Source organism: Pongo pygmaeus, chromosome 3 (assembly GCF_028885625.2).
Source record: "Pongo pygmaeus isolate AG05252 chromosome 3, NHGRI_mPonPyg2-v2.0_pri, whole genome shotgun sequence".
Classification (NCBI taxonomy): domain Eukaryota; kingdom Metazoa; phylum Chordata; class Mammalia; order Primates; family Hominidae; genus Pongo; species Pongo pygmaeus.
In genome coordinates, this window is record NC_072376.2 from 135,591,277 (window position 1) to 135,614,923 (window position 23,647).

General features: G+C 37.2%; 1 protein-coding gene and 1 pseudogene across 3 annotated transcripts in view; both read left to right on the plus strand.

Annotated features, from left to right (window-relative positions):
- The window catches only part of AFG2A (AFG2 AAA ATPase homolog A), a 409,766-nt gene that overhangs the window by 76,341 nt on the left and 309,778 nt on the right, over positions 1-23,647 (plus strand). For all 3 annotated transcript variants that reach the window (XM_054484980.2, XM_054484981.2, XM_054484979.2), the window contains exon 11: positions 19,715-19,924. In XM_054484980.2, coding sequence (XP_054340955.1) covers positions 19,715-19,924 — 210 coding nt within the window. The remainder of the gene's footprint in view (positions 1-19,714; positions 19,925-23,647) is intronic.
- LOC129035283 (coilin-like) lies at positions 15,210-17,048 on the plus strand (annotated as a pseudogene).

A 23,647-nucleotide genomic window follows, 5' to 3' on the forward strand; every position in this document is an offset into this window, starting at 1 on the left:
TGTTGGATCAGTGGTATGTCCAGTCTTTCATTTTTGATATTGGTAATGTGTGTTTACTTTCTCTTTTCCCTGGCTAGAGGTCTATCAATTGTATTGATCTTTTCAAATTGGTTTTCTTTCTTTTCCTTCTTCTTTTTTTTTCTGAGACAGTCTCACTCTGTCGCCCAGGCTGGAGTGCAATGGCATGATCATGGCTCACTGCGACCTCTGCCTCCTGAGTTCAAGCCATTTTTGTTCCTCAGCCACTCGAGTAGCTGGGATTACAGGCGTGCACCATCACGCCTGGCTAATTTTGTTATTTTTAGTAGAGAAGGGTTTCGCCATTTGGCTGGCTAGGCTGGTCTCGAATTCCTGGCCTCAAGTGATCTGCCCACCTCAGCCTTCCAAAGTGCTGGAATTACAGGTGTGAGCCACTGCACCCAGCCTTGTTTTATTGGTTTTCTGTTTTCTATTTTATTTATTTCTACTCTAATCTTTGTTATTTCTTTCCTTCTGTTTGCTTTATGCTAAGTTTCTTCTTCTTCCTCTAGTTTCTTAAGGTGGGATGTGTGGTTACTGATTTTAGATCTTTCTTCTTTTCTAATATAGGCATTCAAAGCCATAAACATTAATTAAAGCACTGCTTTAGCTGCATCACACATATTTGATATAGTGTATTTTCACTTCCATTTAGTTCAGTATATTTTAGAATTTCCCTTGGGACATCTTTAAATTATCACAGTCTACCTTTAAGTGTTATTATACCATGTGTACAGTATAAGAACCTTAGAACAATATATTTATATTGTTCCCCTCCTGGCCTTTATGCTATTGTTGTCATACGTTTACTTTTACATATATTGTAAACTTCAAAGCATATTGTCATCAGTTTTGCACTAAACAGAGTATTTTCTTTTGAAGAGTTTAAATATTAAGGAAAAGTGATCTTTATATGTACTCAATGTAGTCACCATTTCCAGTTCCCTTTAGTCTTTTGTGTAGATTCAAGTTTCTATCTGGTATCATGTTCCTTACTCTTGAAGTGCTTACTTTAACATTTCCTATAATGCAGCATTTAATATAGCATTAATGCATTATATAATGCATCCTATAATGCAGCATTTAATATAGCATTAATGCATGATATAATGCATCCTATAATATAGCATTTCCTATAATGTTCCTGGTCATGAACTACTTCAGTTTTGGTTTTTTTTTTTTAATATCTGAAAACATATTTTGTTTTTATTTTAGAAAGCTATTTTAACTGAATAAAGAATTCTACGTTGACATTCCTCCCTCGTGTTCTTTAATGGTTTTGCTGCACTGTCTTCTGTCTTGTATTTTTTTGAAAAGAAATCTGCTTTCTTCATTTTCTTTGTCTTGTCTATATAACATGTCCCCCGGCCCCACCTCATTGCTTTTAACATTTATCATTGGTTTTAAGCATTTTGGTAATCATGTGCCTTGGTAGTTTTCTTCATGTTTCCTGTGCTTTCGGTTTATTCATCTTGTATATTTGAGCTTAAAGTGTTAGTCAAATTTGAAAAAAAAATTTCTTCAAATATTTAGTGTTTGCTCTTTCCTCCTTCACTGGAGACTCAAATTACACACATATATATGGAGGTTGTGTCTTCTTTTTTACTTTTTTTGTTTGGTTTTTGGTGATCTGTATCTAGTGCTGTGCCTACCAGTTCATAGCCTTTTTCCCCTTTTGAAATGGCTAATCTGCTGTTAATTCCATTCAGCGCCTTTTAAAATTATGGACATTGTAGTTTCTTCTCTAGAAGTTTGATTTTTATCTTTTTAAAATGTTATACTTTTCTACTTACTGTTTTCAATGTTTCCTTTATTTGCACATAGGTAATGCATTTATAATACCTTCTAATGTCCTTGTCTACTAATCCTATCATCTGTGTACTTTTTGGATCAGTTTCAATTTATTGGTTTTTCTCTTTCTCCTTACGGGTATATTTTCCTGTTTCTTTGCATGCTTGTTGTTTTTTTTTTTTTCCAGTTGCAAAGTTATTTTCTTTTACTCTCTTTTTTTTTCTTTCTTTTCTTTTTGTAAAAGGAAACCATGGTCTTGGGGACTAGAGTGGAGTTTTGCATGCCTGGTAATTTCTGATTGAATTCTAGACATTGTAAATTTTACCTTGTTGGGAGGTGGGTTTTTAAATATTCATAAGAATTTTAGTATTTATAAAAATATTTTTGAGTGTAGTTTTGAGGTGTGGTTAAGTGTTTTGGTAACAGTTTGATCCTTTTGAGTCTTGTGTTTAAATTTTCTGAGGTGAGACTAAGGCAGTGTTTCGAATAGGGTTAATTTTTCCACTCTATTGAGGTAGGGCCCTTTTTAGTACTCTACCTAATGCCTTATGAATTATGAGTTTCCACTCTGGCTATTCGGAGGAGGCACTGTTCCTGGCCCTTTGTGAGCGTTGGGTATTATTTCCTCTATTCTTTTTAGGTGCTTTTCTTTGGTCTTTTGTGTTTTCTTCATGTGTGAATATTTGGCAGCCACTTTTCCGTCACACACAGGGTTTTCTCTTTGTTTGAATTCCCACTCCCTCTGTCTCTGTACAGGGGAGCTGTTTTATTCTTCCTTCTTTCTTGCCTATTAAATTCTCCATGCCTATATATATGTGTGTATATATATATGTGTGTATATATGTGTGTGTATATATATATACACACATATACATATGTATATATATGTATACATATATATATATATGTATACATATATATATATATATATATATATATATATATATATATATATATATATGGACCTTCTGCAAATTTTAAAGTTTTTCTCCCTGGGAACTTTATTTATTATCTTCAGTACTCTACCCTGCAAACTCTAGCCACTTTGCCTTTCCCATACTCCTAGCTCTGTCTTCTCAACTCAGGGAGTTTGTAGGTTCTGCCTAAGGTTTCCATTGGTATGACCTGTGAATTTTTTCCAGTCAATAAGTTGGGTGCCATCATAGGGCTCATCTTATTAGTTTCCCTTCTCTCAAGGGTCATTGTCTTTCATTCAGATGTTCAGTGTCCTGAAAGTTGATACTTTATACATTTTGTTTACTTCTTTTAGTTTAGTTTTTTTGTTTTTGTTTTTGTTTTGTTTTTTCCAGACATGTCTTAGTCCATTTAGTATTGCTATAGAATTTAGTATTGCTATAGAGGAATGCCTCAGGCTGGATAATTTATAAAGAAAAGAGGTTTATTTGGCTCATGGTTCTGCAGGCTGTACAAGAAGCATGGCACCAGCATCTCTTTCTGGTGAGGCCTATAGTAAGCTTTCACTTGTGTAGAAGGTGAAGGGGAGCTTGCATGTAGAGATCACATGGCAAGATGAGCAGCAAGAGAAGATGCCAGGCTCTTTTCAGTCACCAGTTCTTATGGGAACTAAGAGTGAAAACTTACTCCTGGAGAATGGCACCAAGCCATTCATGAGGGATCTGCTCTCACAATCCATACAGCTCTCACCTAGGCCCAACCTCCAATATTGGGGATCAAATTTCAGTGAGATTTGGCAGGACCAAACAAACCATATCCAAACTATAGCAAGACAGAAAGGTAAATGTTATCTTTTTTACTTTATGATCAGAAACAAAGGTCCCTATTTGTCCATTTTTGAAAGTCCCATATTTAATGATTTACAGCCATGCCACAGCAGAAGACATATTCACATGTCCTGTGTTAAAATTGCTGTCTGAATTTCATGTACTCTTTAGAGAACTGCTTTGCAGTTTTAAGTATACGTTTTCAGAAAAAAAAAAAAAAAAGCTTGTTAAGGATGAAATTTCTTCTCGTTTTGATCCTATAGAAAGAGGAATGCTCTAAGGTAAAATGGGGTATGATGCTAAAATGGGAAAAGTAGGGTAGATTGATTAAACTTAATCTGAAAACTAGCAGCAGATGTTTGAGAACTCCATCATAGGCCTGAAATAAATTTAAGGATAAGTTTAAAGGTTTGGTATAAAGTTTTCTTTAATGTCCTGGGTTGAATGTAGATGGAGAGTTGGGGGAGGTGTGAGTTCTGGACAACTGTTAATTTGTTTGTAATTTTATTACCTATCTGTCTGTGCATCTGTCTTCACTGGGGTCCCCAAGACCACTCTCAGGCTTGATGATTCACTAGAAGGACTCACTGGACTCAGAAGCTGTTACACTCATGGTTATGATTTGTTAACCCTGAAAGGATACAGATAAAAATAAGCAAAGGGAAAAGGTGCATGGGTAAAGTCCAGAAGAAACCAGGTACATGCTTCTAGATGTCCTTTTCCAGTGGAGTCACATGGGAACGCACTTAATTCTCCCAGCAACTATGTCTGACAACAGGTGTGAAGTCACTGCCAAACAGAGAAGTTCACTTGAGTCTTAGTGTCCAGAATTTTACTGGAGGTTAGTCACGTTGGTATACTACAGTGCTGGCGTGACTGACCTCAGCTATCCAGTTTCCAGTACTTCCCAGGGCAAAAACAAGCATTCACCATAAATCACACTGTCAGTATAAACTTATCATCTGGTCAGATTGGTACAGCATGGCCCAAGGTACATACATACTGGGATATTGTGCCTGATACTTGTTTTTATGTGCACCAGTACATACATCTCTAGTTTACTAACTCCATACTTTATTTGGATTGAATTAGTTTTTCCTCTAATGTCCTTTGTCTGTTTGAGGATCCCTTGTAGATTTTCACATTACATGTGGTCATCATGTTTCTAGGTTTCTCTGGGCTGTGACAATTTCTTTTCTTATTTTTGATGGCGTTGACGATTTTAAGGTGTACTGGTCAGGTCTTTTATAGAATGCTTCTCAATTTGAGTTTGGTTGATGTTTTCTTACGGTTTGACTGGGATTGACGGTTTTGGGAGGAAAACCAGACATGAAGTTCCAATTTTCATCACAGTCTAACTAAAGTATAATATATATTTTGAACCTTTAATTATCTAATTTAAAAATCTCATAGCCCTTCAGAAATACTTAATCAGATTTTAGGCCATTATGGTGCTTATATGCCAAATTTGTTCTCAGTGGCTTTTCTTATCTGATAACTTTTAATTAATATGCAGCCTTCTTTGCAGTGGTGTCAAGATCGCTGTGCACAACTTCATATCTTTCTGGAGACAACAGGGAAAGGAAGCCAGAAGGAACAACAAGAATTGGTCAAAGTGCAGATTAGGGAAGCTAAAATTGGTCTCTTTTACTAGATTAGAATCTGGAGTAAAACTCCAGTCTGGCCCTTCAGCATAAGTTTTCCATTATTCTCATATGCCTCTCTTCCTTCTACAAGCCAAATTAAAATTTAGTATTAGGGACTCCAAATGGTACAAACTCATTCATTCTCTTGAATTGCCTAACTCCTACTCATTCTTCATGTTGTTGCTTAAATGTCAGATCTTTATGAAGCTATACTTGACTTAGAGGACCCTCAAGGCCTGTCATGGGCTCTTGTAGTATTGTGTATAATTTTTTTATCTAGTCCTTAGTTTAAGTATTAGTGTATTTTTTAATGTATTTTTTTTTCCAGACTGTAAGCTCCACAATGTAGAGACCGTGTCAGTTTTATTCATTTTTGTATTCTTAGAGCCAGGCCAAGCATTCAAAACAGCCATGCAGTAATATGAATATATCTGAATCAATGAGTGAATACATAAATAATTGAGAAAATGAATGGATATTAGATATTAAAACCTTTACCAACTCTACTTATAGCAGCCTGACTCTTGTTAACCATAAATACACACTTGTAACGCATGGGCCCCACACTTACCCTAAGTTATAAAAATGGCACAATTAGGTAATTTCTACCCTAAGACAGTCAGTTTTTGCTCAGTGATCTAACCACGTGGGCTTGCTTACTTCTGAGACTTGCTTGACCTATCTCATTGTACTCACTCTGTGCCTGAGATACATGTCCAATTTCTCAAGGCAAGTTCTTCTTCCAGAATTTTCTTGTGACATACTTTGGGCTGAATTCCCTAGTTGGTTCTGTACCAGTAAACTCATACCCCCAGCTATTACATGTAGCACATTCAACATTCAGGGACAAACTTTGATGTAAGTTAAAATTTTTTTTCTTTTCTAAATATTGCCCATTAAGACTGTGTTTTAAGGATTGTTTTCTAATACTTTCTTTACTCTTTATCAGAGGTTTGTCCTCCTACCTTTTGCCTTCAAACCAAAACATCAGTAACAGTCCTCTTTCCCCAACATCTTTGTTCTCTGGCCAGCATTGATTATTCTTCCCCATTGGGGAGCTTACTTTCTAGTCTATACCTCAGGACACAGAATCTGAACTGCTTTTAAAGTTTGCTTATATGAGTTTGCTGAGCTTTCTGACCCAGAGATATCTTCTCTCTTTGCCTCGCGTTTAATAAACATTTGGAGCATCCCTTCAGCCAGTCTTGGCAGAGTAGGCTTTTTATTTCCATGTATACAAAAACTTTATTATCAGCTAACCATCAAAGGAAATCAGAGAAAATGGTTTGAACTTATGACCCAACTATTTGGACAGATTAGGGCTAGGAAATGTGATACAAGGCATGTATGTATAGACTTTGTACACTTTTACATATTGGTTTCACTCGCATCCCTGTGAAGAGACCACCAAACAAAGACTAGGGAGGGACCGATGTGTTAAAGAATGCCTGGACGTCAGGCACCTCAGACCGTTTGCCCATTTTACGACAAGAATTATCTAGATCTCGTAGGATGGAAAAATCGAAAGTGCCGTTTTCTGGCTATTTGGAACCACTGTCAAGTTTGTATTGGGGTCAAGCAGTGTTGCAGAAGAAAGTAAGATGCTTAGATTTTAGGTCAGGTGTGAGTTGAAGAGGTTTTAAGGTCTTGAGAACACAGGCTAAGGGAGAAGAAGGAGGAATGGAGGGTGGAAGGTTGCCTATAGTGAAGGCGGCAAGTCCAGAGAAAAGAGAGGGTAGAGACAGAATGAAGGGGTGGGGGGGTGCTTGCCCCCCTGGAAAGTAGAGAGAAAAGAGAGGGTAGAGACACAGAGAGAAGGGGTGTGGGGTGCTTGCTTCCCAGGAAAGTGGAGAAGGGGTGGGTAGAGACATGGAAGGGGTGGGGGGTGCTTGCCCCCCAGGAAAGTGGAGAAGGGGTGGGAGGTGCTTGCCCCCCAGGAAAGTGGAGAAGGGGTGAGTAGAGACATGGAGAGAAGGGGTGGGGGATGCTTGCTCCCCAGGAAAGTGGAGAAGGGGTGGGTAGAAACATGGAGAGAAGGGATGGGGGGTGCTTGCCCCCCAGGAAAGTGGAGAAGGGATGGGAGGTGCTTGCCCCCCCAGGAAAGTGGAGAGAAGAGAGGGTAGAGACATGGAGAGAAGGGGTAGGGGGTGCTTGTCCCCCAGGAAAGTGGAGAGAAGGAAGGGTAGAGACACGGAGAGAAGGGGTGGGGGGTGCTCGACCCCCAGGAAAGTGGAGAAGGGGTGGGTAGAGACATGGAGAGAAGGGGTGGGGGGTGCTTGTCCCCCAGGAAAGTGGAGAAGGGGTGGAAGGTGCTTGCCCCCTAGGAAAGTGGAAAAGGGGTAGAGACACGGAGAGAAGGGGTGGGGGGTGCTTGTCCCCCAGGAAAGTGGAGAAGGGGTGTGGGGTGCTTGCCCCCCAGGAAAGTGGAGAGAAGGAAGGGTAGAGACATGGAGAGAAGGGGTGGGGGGGTGCTTGCCCCCCAGGAAAGTGGAGAAGGGGTGGGGAGAGACACAGAAGGGGTGGGTGAGCAGCCAAAGCAGGTGTCCCCGCAATTGACTTGCCACCAAGGGAATGTGGGTGAATGACCAAGGCAGGCGTCCCCGCGGTGATCAGACATCAATGAAATGTGGGTGAATAATCAGGCAGGCATCCCCGCAGTGATTAAACACCAAGGGAAGACTGTCTTCCCGAGTGTGTGACCGGCGCCGGAGTTTTGGGTCCACGGATAAAACGTGTCTCCTTTGTCTCTACCAGAAAAGGAAAGGAACTGAAATTAAGAGAAGGGTGAGACTGAAGTGTGGCACCAAGATTGAAAGGAGAAAGAGATTGAGGGTTAGTGAGAGAGGTTGGAGAAGAGAGTAAAGAGGCCGCTTACCGGCTTTAAAATTGGTGAGCTGTTCCTTGAGCTGGTTAGTCTGAGGACCAGAGGTCATAGGTGGATCTTTCTCATGGAGCAAAGAGTAGGAGAATAGCAGATTGATCTCCCAAGGCAGGTCCCCCTATCCAAGTCACGGCACCAAATTTCACTCGCGTCTGTGTGAAGAGACCACCAAACGGGCTTTGTGTGAGCAACAAGGCTGTTTATTTCACCTGGGTGTCAGCGGGCTGAGTCTGAAAAGAGAGTCAGCAAAGGGAGATAGGGGTGGGGCCGTTTTATAGGATTTGGGTAGGTAAAGGAAAATTACCGTCAAAGGGGGTTGTTCTCTGGCTGGCAGGGGTGGGGGTCACAGGGTGTGCAATGGGGGAGGTTTTGAGCCAGGATGAGCCAGGAGAAGGAATTTCACAAGGTAATGTCATCAGTTAAGGCAGGAACAGGCCATTTTCACTTCTTTTGTGATTCTTCAGTTACTTCAGGCCATCTGGATGTATATATACGTGCAGGTCACAGGGGATATGATGGCTTAGCTTGGGCTCAGAGGCCTGACAATTGGTAACCTTTTTCACCTGACCACATCTATGAGTTTAATACTAACTCTCCAACTTTTTTCTTTATTTTTATTTTACTTTAAGTTCCAGGATACGTATGCAGAATGTGCAGGTTCTCAGCAAACTAACACAGGAACAGAAAACCAAACACTGCATGTTCTCACTCGTAAGTGGGAATTGAACAATGAGCACATGGACACAGGGAGGGGAACATCACACACCGGGGCCTGTCGGGGTTGGGGGGCAGGGGAAGGGAGAGCATTAGGACAAATACCTAATGCATGTGGGGCTTAAAACCTAGATGATGGGTTGGTAGGTGCAGCAAATCTCCAACTTTTTTCTATATTGCCCATCTTAACCTCCTACCAGCTTGTCCCTCTGTCACTTTTACCCCTTCTGTTGTTTTACTTGTAAGATAATACAAGAGAAATACATGTCGGCCTATTAATTTATTTCTTTACCAAGCACCAAACATATGTAATATAGAAGGTACTATGTTAGGAAGGTCCTAGTCATACACACATATACAAAAAATAGTTTGGTTGTTAATTACTCATGCCTCAAATTATCAAGAAAAGTAATCAAAACTCATTTAAACATTTTTACTATTAAAAATGATTTCTTCTAGTTTTGGGGCATTTGGTTATGTAGTATTCCATATGATTGACTTAAAATTCACTTAAGAAGCTTGTTAAACATATACTTAGCTCCTGGGCTTGGGGGTCAATCCGTAGAATCCCCTCTGTCTTCCCTCTGTTTTTAGTTTCCTTGTTTTTCGTTTCTATATTATCCATATTCCTTTATCTTTCCCAGTTCTGCTATGCCATGGTAAGAATTGCAGGAGTTACTAAGCAGTTTTCTTAAATATTCAAAGCATTTGCTGGTAATTATAGGGAAGTTATTCAAGGAATTTGGTAAATTAGAAAAAGCAAAATATTTTCATGAGGTATGAAGAATTTTGTAGGCGAGTTTTATGCTGTTGTCATATCTGAGTCTTAATTTTTGTTACTTTCTTAAGTTTCCATTTTTTATGAGGTTTTTTTCTTATACTTGTTCATCTGACAAAAGTAGGTAGTTTTTAAAAGCTCATTGTGTAAATGGTTAACCATTTTTAAGGTGAATTAAGACATACATTTTTGTACTCTAAGGGAAGTTACTTGGATAATTTATTATATTTATAAGGTTTGACTTCATGCATAGCCAGATCTGAGGACAGTGCTAAGTGTGATTGTAATGTAATGATATTTTAGAAATTGAGCTAAGATTTTAATATAACCATTAAACTGATTATTGAAATCTATACAGTTTGAAAAAAAGTTACCTTTAAGTTGATAATATTTTTCATTTTTTTCAGATACCTATATTTTTTAAACTTGAATAATTCCCATCTTAATGTCTTTACTTATTAAATATGACATCTATGAGCATCTGGCCCTCTTAGCTATTATATGTTTAGTGAGGTTCTCAATGTTATTTACTAAAGAGCAACAAATCCCAACAAATCAAGAGCAATTAGTGGCCCAGTTTTGGTGTATAGTTCCTTATATTCTTTCTAATCTAGTTTTTTAGCTTTCTGTACTCCCACCTGTGAAATTGTTAGATGTTTTCAACCTAAGCTTGCTTATGGAAAATGGAAATAAAACAAAGAGGGGAAAGGCTGGGAGAAAAGAAAAGCAAAGACCTCTTTGAATACTCAGCCCTTCCCACTCACCCTGTGCATAGCACTTCTTCACATTTTACTTGTCTGCACAATCTGTCTGCTTTTCATTGCTTTTCAGGGTCCTTGAGTGATTTTTGTATTTTGTCTGACATTTTTCTTTTTAATCAACGAGAGAGAGTCTATAGTTGCCTTATGGCACCATAGTGAAACTGGAAGTTTGACTTCTTTTTTTTAAAAAAAAACAAAAAACAGTCTTCATAGAATGTGTCTTTATAGCATGGGAAAATTTTTTTTTCTTGCTTTTCACTGTACACAGCTAATGGCTTTTACTTGTTTTCATTTAGATCTAAGAACACATTTTAACAGTTACTGCTTCCTAATCTTGCTTTATCTGTATTAAAGAAGCATTTGGAAATTTATAATTGTTCTTGACCTTGGAGGTTGGTTTTTTCAACTTTTTTTTTCCTGCAATATGTAGTATCTTTAGTAATTTGGTACATTTATGATTTCTAAACAAAATATGTGTCTTTTGAACATTGTTGAAAAGTTAGCGTATGACCCCACAAAGAATTTGGAACAGGTGCCAGCCCAATTGCCACTGCCTGACTTCTTGTCCTTACATTGGGAGTTGTTAGCATGAGAAAACAAGATGTCATGGCATTTTCTCTAAAATAATACTTTGAAAAGAATTTTTGTCCCTGGTGGTAAAAAACTTGGCACCCAGCAAGCAAGAGGATCTTGACTCATAGATGTATAAAAACATCGTCAGTCCCCCTGGAGTTATGGAATTCCTCTCTCAGTAATTCTTCTAATGTCTGCAGCTCAGTTCATTAATTTTATTTTGCTCCCTTGGAATTTGTCCATAAAAGTATTTTTTTTCTGTTTATTTTTAACCTGATCATCAAGTTCCTTGGCTTCTATGGGTGTACAGTTTGAATTTTTGTTGTTGTTGTTGTTTTATTTTGTTTTGGGGTGTTTGGCTAGGAAGAACTAACTATAGGATGTTTGTCAGGGACATGTTCCTTGGGAAATTTATCTCACTGCTCTGTGCTTGTTTGACAGCTGTTCTTGCACTTCTGACTTTAACTCAAAAAGTTATAAAGCCATATGTGAGCAGCTGTTCACTGTTTTCATTAGGTCAGAATAAGATCGGATACAAATATTCTCAGGAATAATTTAGGTTATATTGTAAAAATAATTTAGGCTAGATTGTAGGAATAATTTTACGGTAGTTATGATATATTGTAAGTTATTAAAAAGAAGGTTCTAGAATTAAAAACAATTTTAAGCTTAAAGTAGTATTTGTTGAAAGATGAGAGGTGTTGAAAGATAATATACTGTCTGAAGGTAGGATAGTGAAACAGCTAGCTTTTGAATTCCTCTTCTAGTTCTAGGATTTTATGATTTCATGGTAGTGTTTATCCTTCTCTACAGACTAACTTTTCCCATGACTTCTTATGCTTTAGAACTCTTCTGTGTAATAATAAGCTTTTTTTTTGAGACAGAGTCTCGCTGTGTCACCCAGGCTAGAGTGTAGTGGCATGCTCTTGGCTCACTGCAACCTCCGCCTCCCAGGTTCAAGCGATTCTCCTGCCTCAGCCTCTTGAGTAGCTGGGATTACTGGCATGCACCACCACGCCCAGCTAAATTTTTTTTTTTTTTTTGTATTTTTAGTAGAGATGGGGTTTCGCCATGTTGGCCAGGCTTTTTAAGCTGATTCATATTTATTTGTGAATTATTATCACAGCCATAGAAAGAGTAATCATTTATCTGGCTTTCAGGTACTAAAATCAAAATGCAAAATTGGTTTGCCTTTAGTTTAAAGTGATCAGAACAAAAAAAAAGTGAAGATAATTTAATGGCTAATTTTTTTCAGTAGTCCTCCAGAATATAAACTTTATAATCATCTCTCAGACATTTAAATAAAGTATCTAGTATTTATTAAATATTTACCACATGCCAAGCAAAGTACAATTAATTTAACGTATACTCTCCTGTTTAATTCTCACAATTATCCTGAGACCTTAGGGTTTATTATCCCCATATTATAGAAGAGGAAAAAGTTTAGAGAGTTGAAGTAAATTATCCAAAGTCACATAGTAAGTAGTGGGTCTGAGATTTGAACCCAAGACCTTTTTTTTTTTTTTTACCAAGTTCTAAATTTTAGAAGATACTTACTATATCAAAAAAGTATGAAGTTAAAAAGAATCAGAATGTAAAATTGTGAATATGTTAAACCATACATACACATGCACATACGTGTGTTTGCATTTGGAGAGGCTAGAAGGTCCTACACCAAAATATTAACAATGGTTACTTTTAGGTATTGGGATACAGATAATTCTTAATCCTTCTTTATAATTTCTTGTAGGCTATACTTCTTATATCTGCTATTCTCATAATCAACAAGGTGGGAATTGCTGCTATTTTTATATTCTAAAAACTTGACATCTTACATGTATGTAATTTTCAAATCTGTCTTCACTATCTTATTTGAGAATTGTAAAGCTGTTTTTCAGTAGCTTTTGTATTAATTTGTGTAAAGACAGATAGATATTTTATATGTGTAGAGACTGTCTCTTTTAGGATACTTTTCTTATTTCTCTTTCTAGATTTCAGATTTTTTGGACATTATCACACTCATTTTTGTGCCCCTACAGTCTCTAGGACAAATCCTGCACATAGAAGACATTTCTTAAAATTGATTGAATTTATTTCAGTTGTAAATTTTAACCACAGTACAATAGTTGGAAAGAATAAACGAATTACAGTTGTAATAATAAAGGAAACGTAGGTTAAGAAAATTTCCTAGATTTGTGAATCAGTCATTTCTCTAACTTTGTCACCTAGTTCTACTAGATGAATGGGTGGTTTCCTGACAACGTTGGGCACTCATCAAGGCTTTTTTTGTTTTGTTTTGTTTGTGTTTTTGGCTGAACCTCTTAATTACCCATCTGCATCATGCTTTTCTTTTTTTCTTGACCACAGCTTCTAGGATCTTAGTCTGCTTCCTTGTCCTCATGCTTTTATACATACACACACACACACACACACACACACACACACACACACACACACACACGAGTATGTCAAATGATAAAAGTAATGCAGTTTCACTGTAGAAAATTTTCATAATACCAAAAATTATTATGGATAATATAGAAATTGCTTGTATTCCTACCACTTTAAAAATAACAATTTTTGGAAATACATATATGTGTATGTGGTTTTTTTTTTTGTTTTTTTTTTTTTGAGACGGACTTTCACTCTTGGCGTTCAGGCTGGAGTTCAGTGGCGCGATCTCGGCTCACTGTAACCTCTGCCTCCCTGGTTCAAGTGATTCCCTTGCCTCAGCCTCCCGAATAGCTGAGTTTCCAGGTGCCGGCCACTATGCCTGGCTAATTTTTGTATTTTTAGTAGAAACGGGGTTTCACCACGTTGGCCAGGCTGGTCTTGAACTCCTGACCTGTGTGTATGTGTTTTAATTGGGATTATAATGTATTAAAATCTTTATATTCTGCTTTTTTATTACATCAATTTTCAGAAAATATAAAATATTTTCTAAAATTTATTTCTATATGATTGTCCATTCTTTAGGTATTCTATAATTCATTTAATAGTTGTTTGATGTTTAGCATTGAGGTTGTTTCTAGGTTATTTTTCTGTCATACAGAGTGTTGTGCCATGAATCTTTAAAGAAGAAATCTTTTTGTATTTCCTGAACTGTTTTGGGAGGATAGTCTAGGAAGTAATATTACTAGGTAAAAGTGTATGAACTTCTAAAATATGTTGCCAAGTACATTTAATAAACATTATGATTTTTTTCTTCTACCAGTGTGTGACAATGTTGACTCATTGTCTATCACTGGCCTTGAGAAGTCCATATTTTACTCTTTGCTAATTTTATAAGCTGAAAACAGCTTTTCACTATTTTAATTTGGATGTTTTGGCTTTTGATTAGTAGAGAGTTGAGCTTTTTACAAAACCCCATAGTTTGATTTTGCATTTCTTTTTTTGTATCATCCATTTCCTCTTATTTTCCATACTTCTAATAGTACCTTTCCCAAGCTAGTTATTTAAGCTTTTTTTAAAAAAATAATTTTAGTGATTTTTGAAATGGACTCTTTGAGCTTTTATTTTTTTTCTTTCTTTACCTTTTCCCTTTTTAAGATTTTTATTCTTACCTATTAGGAAGACAACAAGGTACATCTAATTACATGACAAACAGTCTTCACCAAGAAGCCAGAATCTTAAATTTATAGCTCACTGTTGCCATCTGAGATATAAATAGAACTTCAGTTACTCTGTTTTGCTTTCCATTAAGTCTACTTCCTTGCTCTTCTTAAACCCCACTACTCCTCCTTTAACGATAGCCCTTCTACCAACACATGGATCTTAATGACTATAAGAATCACTTGATTGATGTGTTTCATTTACATTTTAGAGAACTTCCATAATAAGTAAAAGCTCTCTCAGTGTGTCTCACAGAGAGATTATCCCACAAAGAAATGTTCCTCTTTGAGCATTTTCTTATATTTCTTCCTGTCTTCAAAATAAGTCAGATCATTTAATTTATTTTAATCTTTTCTGTTAAATGCCAGTAGCACAAAGTCTCAATATAGTCAGCAGTCCTAAACAGCCCAGGAGATGGGACCTCTATAATAATGAAATGCCTGTAGAATATATATTTATTATTATTGGAGATTCCTAAATTGAGAGAAGGAACTTCCTCCACCAGTTAGTAATGAAATGCAGAAGTGAAACTGAGTATCCTATACCTATAATATTTAGTTCTAACTCTTACTTCACCATTGTCACTAGGAGAGTTGGCATGCAAAAACATCTTGAGAGTTGCATATTTTAATAAGTTATTTACCTTTTCCACACAGGCCTTGATAGTCATATAAATTCAGTCTTGCTCAGAGTTGTCCAATCTTTTGGCTTCTCTTGTCCGCATTGGAAGAATTATCGTCTCGGGCCACACATAAAATATACTAACACGGGCTCTGAGCAAGATGGCAGCCTCCAAGCCGGTTAGGCTACGGCTTCAATATGATTACCCACCGCCAGCTACCCCGCACTGTACGGCCTTCCTGGCTTCTGGTTGGCTTGAACAGGCGCCGAGTTGTCACAGATCTCATTAGTCTCATCCGCCAGCGCTTTGGCTTCGGTTCTGGGGGCCCTCCGAGGCCGCTACCTGGAGCAGGGGTTCCTGCCCCCCCACCGAGAGCACATGCCTGATGAGAGACAATACAATGACTGCCTCAGAGTTAAATTAGAAGAGAGAGGAGTTGCTGAGAATTCTGTAGTCACCAGTAATGGTAACAGTACTAATTTATCACTTAGAAAAGCAAAGAAGCGGGCATTTAAGTTAGAGGAGGATGAAGAAACTAAACCAGATTACAACTGTTCAAAGAAGCATTGGGAGAGGCAAGAGTACAATAACAATAATGAGAAAGTCTTGGATCTAGAACAAAAAGCGGTCACAGATCAGACTATAAGCAAAAAAAAAAAAGAGAGAGAGAAAAAATAAAGCAACCTGTGGCACAACGGGTGATAACAAAGAGACCAAAAAAAAAAAAAAAAATCACTAAAGAAAAAGGAGAAATGTGAATATGAAAAAAAGGCCAGGAATCCCAAGTCACCTAAAGTACAGGCAGTAAAAGACTGGGCCAATTAGAGACACAGTTCTCCAAAAGGCTCTGCTAGAAACAGCCTTGTTAAAACCAAAAGGAAAGGTGGTGTAAGCGTTTGCTCAAACGAGAGTCCCAGTTCCTCCTCGGGGTCTGAGTCTTGTCATGAATCAATCAGTGATGGTCCCAGCAAAGCCACTTTGGAGGCCAGAAATTCCTCAGAGAAATTACCAACTAAGTAATCAAAGGAAGGACCCTCTACCAAAAGTACAACTGCAGACAAACTGGCTACAAAACCTGGCTTTAGCCTTAACCCCCAGCAAGGGCAAGACCTCTGGAACATCATCTACTAGTTCAGATTCTGGTTCAGAATCAGAGACGAATGCTTGATGTCATCGAGCACCCCGGAGTGTGCTGTGGGTTTCTAAGAGACAGTAGGCCTTTTTGCAGGAAGAGGTTGTCCAGGCCCTGGGCTGTCATCACAGACTGCAGGTGCTACTGGATGGAAGCGTTCTGGTTTAAATGGTGGCAGACAGGCTCCTGGTCCTTCTCCCAGTGTGTCTCTCCCCAGTTTAGGAAGAGGATGGGGTAGAGGAGAGAACCTTTTTTCTTGGAAGGGAGCTAGGGGACGGGGCATGTGGGGGAGAGGTCGAGGACGAGGGCATCCTGTTTCCTGTGTTGTAAATAGAAGCACTGACAACCAGAGACAACAGCAATTAAATGAAGTGGTAACAAATTCATCTACTGTTTTCCAGAATCCGGTAGAGACACACTAGAAGGACTGTATAGTCTGTTACTGCTGTTAGCAGCTGCCCCTCAAGTTGGAGAAAAGATTACATTTAATCTTTGGAACTAATATCCAGTTACACTCTCCTGATGTCTCTGATTACAAGGAAAAATATTAAGCCACAATCCAGAGATAGAGCAAGTAGATACAGAAATTCTTTCATCCTTACCTGCCTTGAGAGAACCTGGGAAATTTGATTTGGTTTATCACAGTGAAAATGGAACCGAGGTAGTAGAGTACGCTGTGATGCAGGAGAGCAAGATCACTGTATTTTGGGGAGAGTTGATTGATCCAAGACTGATTATTGAATCTCTGATTAACACATCAAGTACAGAACTTGTCTGAATATGACCACTCCATCTTATAGTTTATGAATGTCTTGTTTGTGAAAGTGACTATAACTTGAACTTTTTTTTTAAGAGGATTTGAAAGTTGTATGGGTTTTTTTTGTTATCTTCACTTTACTGCATAGGAAACAATCTACCTCATCATTTAAAATGACATGGGTGTCGGTTTTGTAGACTTTTGGTTTTTTTGTCAGGTTCAATTTCAGTTAACAAAATGTAAAACATGACATTTCCTGCAAACGTTGTTGTATACCAATGTGTATGGTTTCTTCTCTTTTTTAAAAGTTTTTGACCATCAAGCAGCAGTTGTCAGTAGGAGTTTATAATCCTGAGAATGTGCTGCATATCTTGTCTCAATAAGTTTTAAGTAACATTTAAAAATACTAAGCATGTTACTTGATCTAATTTTATAGCATTTGAGTTGTCCCATTAAACGGAGCATCTCGTAAATTTCAAGTATTTTATATTTGGCAATTGTTAAGAGTTAAAAAGTAGTTGGATTTGTCACAGACAATGAGTTAAGGAATCCTTTCACGTTTTTCCCAACTTTAAAATTAAGGATTCTCAGGGCCCTGTGTAGAGCAGTAAAAATAAGACCTCGTGTGTGTGTGTGTGTGTCTGTCTGTCTGTCTGGAGGAGAATTGGTGTTCCACTTGGGTAAGAGGGTTGGCTGTGAGCTTCAGACCAGGAAATGTGTCATCTTGCCAAGCACCTGGCTGAGTGTGCTGGAGTGAGGATTTGAACAGAAACTTCCTTTTCTGTTATTATTCACTACAAAGCTTAAGTGGCCAAATATATATTGTGAAAACTGGTTTCTTTTAACAAAAGATCAGATCTCTCCTTCAGCTGTACACATTTTTAAATAAAATCATATCGAACTAAAAAAAATATACTAACACGAACGATAGGTGATGAGCTAAAAAAAATTGCAAAAAAACTCATAATATTTTATAACAGACTTTACCAATTTGTGTTGGGCTGCAGGTTGGCCAAGCTTGGTTTAGCTTAAGTTTTATGGATTATTTGTACAACAGAATTGAGTTGATTTCTACGGTATTTTTAAGAGTGTGAAAGTGGTTTTTTAAATTTGTACTGTACTTATGTTATAAAGCAATATGAGTAATGTACTTTATGTGTGAGACCTTACGTGCTCTAAGAAATACTTTTGTTAAGGATTTATATTTATGGTGGAGTATTTGTTACAACATGGGGTCTATACATACTTGTAAAGAAATTAAGGATAGAGAATGCATCACTCAGGCCCCAATCTTTCCATTCATATGGATTGATTAGTCATCACGTAGTCCATATTTTTCTACTATATTCAAGTCCCAGTTGACACCTTATGCATCATATTCCTTAGTTCCCAAACATGTTCCCTTATTTCTTTTAATGTAACTTTTAATTACTCATTTGTCTGAGTCTGAATCCTGAATATTACCCTTTATTCCATTTTGTTTCACCACCCCTCTCCAAATGTAGCTTTAAGTTTTTCCTGTTTCTTTTTCTACTCCCAGAACCCACAATTATAGCTCTGAAGTATCTTTCCAGTGAGTTTTCAGTATCTGCATGTGTTTACTCTAGCTCAAGGTGTGTTTTTTTTTCCTGATATTTATGTCATTAATTGATCTCTATAATGAATCTTGTCAGATAAATCTTCCAGAAGGACATTTTGGACCATATTGCTTTCTAGATTAAAAAACCTTCAAAGACTTCCAAGTATGTACAAAGAATTCTCTTGAATTCCTTCATCTGGTCTTCAGAGCCCTATGCTATGACTTCAACTTTTCTTTATTTCCTTCCTTCAAATATTTTTTCTCTTTTCCTTTTTATACTTCTTTCCTTCTGAGCTTTCTGTCATTTTTTGGCCTGTACCTAGCCATTTCCCTGTTCTCGCATTTCCAAATCTCATCTACCCTTCAAGAGTTGGCTTTTAGGTTTGTCTTCCAGCTAGAAGTAATCTTTTCTTCCTGGGAACTCCCAAAGGACTTTTCAGTTTGTTATTGTACTTAGTATCCTTTCTGTTGAACTGTGGTTGTTCGTGGTTACTGGTTGTTATAGTTGGTTCTTTAACACATGGATTCCTGTCTCATTATTCTATTTCTTGTGTACGTTTTCTGGTACACGTATATTCTTAAGACATATAAAGAGCTGTCTTGTTCTGGGGGTATTTCTTAGTTGAGAAAAATAAAACCTTGGGGATACTTTATATGCCAGAGATAAAAATGATTGTGTGTTCTATAAAGATCTACAAAAATATGCTTGAAAGTAGTTTTGCTAAAAAAGAGGTATAAGAAATTAGATATATAGATGAGACCTTGGATGACTTGACTCAAACCACTTTCAGACAGATGAAACCTAACTTCTAAATCTTTCTAGAAGGTTAGATTTTACGATATGTTCAATCATTTAAACAGTTATTTATACGAGACTTACAAGCAGAATTTTTTTTTTTTTTTTTTAGTATTTTTACAATATACAGTTCACATTTTATGTACTCCTAATTTACTTCTTGATATTCTTGGAATTTTTTAAAGGATTTTCCTGATTCTTAAATGGTTCTATTCTTTTTTGCAGTTCTTCTGTTAATGAATTTTTTTTTTTTTTTTTAGTTCTCTGTTTGTCCTGGCAAAACTTACATTTGGAAAATGTTCTATTTTTCAGGTATCCTGGTCAGATATAGGAGGACTGGAAAATATCAAACTGAAGTTGAAACAGGCTGTGGAATGGCCCTTAAAACATCCAGAGTCTTTCATTCGAATGGGTATTCAGCCACCTAAAGGAGTTCTTCTCTATGGGCCACCTGGGTGCTCTAAAACAATGATAGCAAAGGCTTTGGCCAATGAGAGTGGACTGAATTTTCTAGCTATAAAGGTAGGATGTTAAATTTTTTAATCGCTACTCTCTCGGCCTCCCCCAACGTCCATCCTCTGACTCCTACCTTTAGGAGAACGAATAAAGGCATCTTAAAGAGCAGTGATTCTTTTTTTTTATTTGTTGTTGATGGCAATATAATATAGGGAGATGAGTGATAAGAAATAAATTCGTGCATGTAATCAGCAAATCATGGTAGACATTGAGAAGACTGCTTTATTTAGTTTCTTGATTCTGATATTTCTTATATCCATGTGTAACAGAAACTAATCTTTTTGTTTGTTTGTTTCTACATTTTTAATTATAGACTTTTGCTTAACCAGGACTTAAAGATAAACATGAAAGTGAATTCAATATTTACATACCTAGAATTTTCAAATGAACAAGACACTTGTTATGGTACACTAAATTCTTTAAAAATACTTTTCCATTTAGAAAGTAGATGTGCATTGTTTTTATTCTGAACCACACACACATTTTATTTGTTCATTGCTTTGCCCCCATTAACTGGGATAGATATTCTTTCATGATATGTAGTTGTACACTTACTTTAGGACCAGATATTAATTTTATGTAACATTATGATATATCCAGATACTTAATCCACACATATAAAACCGTAAATCCATTTCTGTGGACTGTATCACAAAAATATATACCTAAATAGATTAACTGTCAGTTCATTTCGGAAAAGGCACATGATCATCTGTTTTGATATTACCAGGGAATTTTTTGCATAACAGAATGCATTTTCTTTAGCGTGATCTTGGCTCACTGCAAGCTCCGCCTCCCGGGTTCACACCATCCTCCTGCCTCAGCCTCCGGAGTAGCTGGGACTACAGGTGCCTGGCAAATTTTTTTTGTATTTTTAGTAGAGACGGGTTTCACCGTGGTCTCGATCTCCTGACCTCGTGATCCGCCTGCCTCGGCCTCCCAAAGAGCTAGGATTACAGGCGTGAACCACTGCGCCCGGCCCAGAATGCATTTTCTATCTTAGAACATTGAAATCATTGGCAGTTTGAAAGCATAAAACTTCAAAGTAGTTTGTCAACTTTTGGCTTTACTTAAGATTTATGTAGAATGATACTTAGGTGTGATTAAGCTGTTTGTTCTTTAAGAGTCAGTATCTTCAACATATTTTTTATTTTCTGGAAGATATTGGAGAGTAAAGATGGGGGAGGAGACCATTTACAGCATGACCACTTATGGGGAATCACAACTACAGTTTTAAAGGTTTCAGGTTTATTTGTTATTTTTTTGAGACATGGTCTCACTCTGTGGCCCAGGCTGAAGTATAGTGGTGTGATTATAGCTCACTGTAACCTCAAATTCCTGGGCTCAAGCTATCCTTCTGCCTCAGCCTCCTGAGCAGCTAGGACTACAGGTGTGAGCCATCACACCAGCTAACTTTTTAACATTTTTATAGAGACAGGATCTCACTGTGTTGCCCAGGCTGATCTCAAACTCCTGGCCTCAAGCAGCCCTCCCACCTTACCCTCCCAAAGTGCTGGGATTATAGGAGTGAGCTGCTGCACACAGCAAAGGTTGTGGTTTTAAGGGTTGAAGTAATGAGTGATTTTGAAATTTCCCAGGACATCTTGATTTCTCCTTGGTCCTTGTCCTTTTATCATGTGGTAATGGGGATGGCTGTGTTTACTGGCATTTTCTAGTCTTTTTACTCTCATCTCCATTTTTTCTGTTCTTACCTTGTATATTCTACAATTGTATATTCATAGTATTAGAATTTTTCTTGTCTACTGGAAATCTAAAACTTATTTGAGAACCTGTGAGCCAAGTCCTCATCAGATAAGTTGTCGACTTAACTCTTAAGAGCACACTTATTTTCTTACAAACTAGTATCTTACTTTTTTTGTGATCCAAGGTAATACTTTTAGATACTACTAAGATTGCTTTCTGGACTATCCTAGAATTACTTAGAAATATATTTATTATCTTTTTTGAACATAAACATTTCATAACCTTAGACAATTTCATTTTTAGTCTTTTTTTCACTATGAGGAAATTGTAAATGATTCTTTGAAAGGTTTAACCAGGCACACATTCATTTATTTGAGCCTTTTCATTAGATTTTTAGGTCACAGACAGAAAAGCCACATGATGTTAACAAATTATCTTAATCAGTTGAGTTCATAACTCAAAGATTATTACATGTCCTAGTTACTAATTTTGATTTAGTGTGGATTTTTATTCAGTTTAGAATTTAGTGTAGTTCAACAACATTATTCAATTTTTGAATCTGTATGGAGGATATACTTAATGAATGATGGGTTTTTATTTTTCAAATTGAATATTCCCTTATCAAAATGCTTTGGACCTGAAGTGTTTAGATTTTGAATTTTTTTGCATTTTGAAATATTTGCATTATACTTCCCAGTTGAGCATCCCTAATCTGAAAATTTGAAATCTAAAATGCTAAAGTGGGCATTTTCTTTGAGTGTCATGTTGGAGCTCAAAACGTTTTGAATTTTGGAGCATTTTGGATTTTTAGATTTAGGGATACTCAACATGTACTATTCGTTCAACTCTCCTATAGGTTTAAAATTTTTTTAAATACAAAGTTGGGAATATGAAAATAATTTGCCTTCTACTGGCATTTTCATTAGTCCTTTTATTTTCATCTATTCAGTGTTTGTGAGGAAAGTTTTAAAGTAGCAATACCATACAGCTTATGTATGAGAAAATGGAGCCAAAGAAGTTGGGAATTCATACTTCTGTTCTCTTTTTTTTTGAGACAGAGTCTTGTTCTATCGCCCAGGCTGGAGTGCAGTGGCACGACCTCAGCTCACCGCAGTCCCCACCTCCCGGGTTCAAGAGATTCTTGTGCTTCAGCCTCCCGAGTAGCTGGGATAACAGGCATGCACCCCAATGCCCGGCTATTTTTTTATATTTTTAGTAGAGACGGGGTTTCACCATGTTGCCCAGGCTGGTCTCGAACTCCTGAGCTCAGGCAATTTGCCCGCCTCACCCTCCCAAAGTGCTAGGATTACAGGCATGAGTCACTGCACCTGGTCCTGTTCTCTTTCATTTTAACTTCCTGTTTAAAAAACTTGGCAACTTTTGTTCAACCTACATGTTTGGTTTCAACCTATATATTTGTTTTCTACAAGATTTAAGCGTTAAAAGTTAGTTTGAAATTTTGAAATAACAAATCTTACACATTTTGAAAGTGATCAGAAAAAGTAGACATACACTAGAATTCTCTAGCCAGTTAGGAGACACAAGTATTTTAAACAGATTGAAAGGAAAAACTCCCTATCACTTTTCACAATGGTAGTTACTACTTTTAATCTTCAAGATATTTTGATAGACTTACACTTCTTCCTCTAAGTTTATGAAAGAACCTTTTAGCTTCCTCTATGCATCTTTTCTGAACAGGGATTAAAAGATATTTACTGTACTCAGGGTGGAGACTTCACCTTGGCTTGTGTGGGCTCTTAATGCCGTCTGGCATATATATGTGTTTTTGTGTAGATTGTGACATTTGACATGTTGTGTAAGTTTAGTTTGTTATCTGGGCCAGTTACGTAAAATACTTTCCAGTTGAAATTTCCTTTCTGCTTCTCTCTTGCTTTTGTCTGGAGTGCTACAATAGATTTATTTCCCTGGGATAGCTGCATTGCTTTACCATATGAAGAACTGTCACTAATTCTGCAAGAAATGTGGTTAGGTCTCTGACAGGGATTTTCAGCAAATAATTATTCT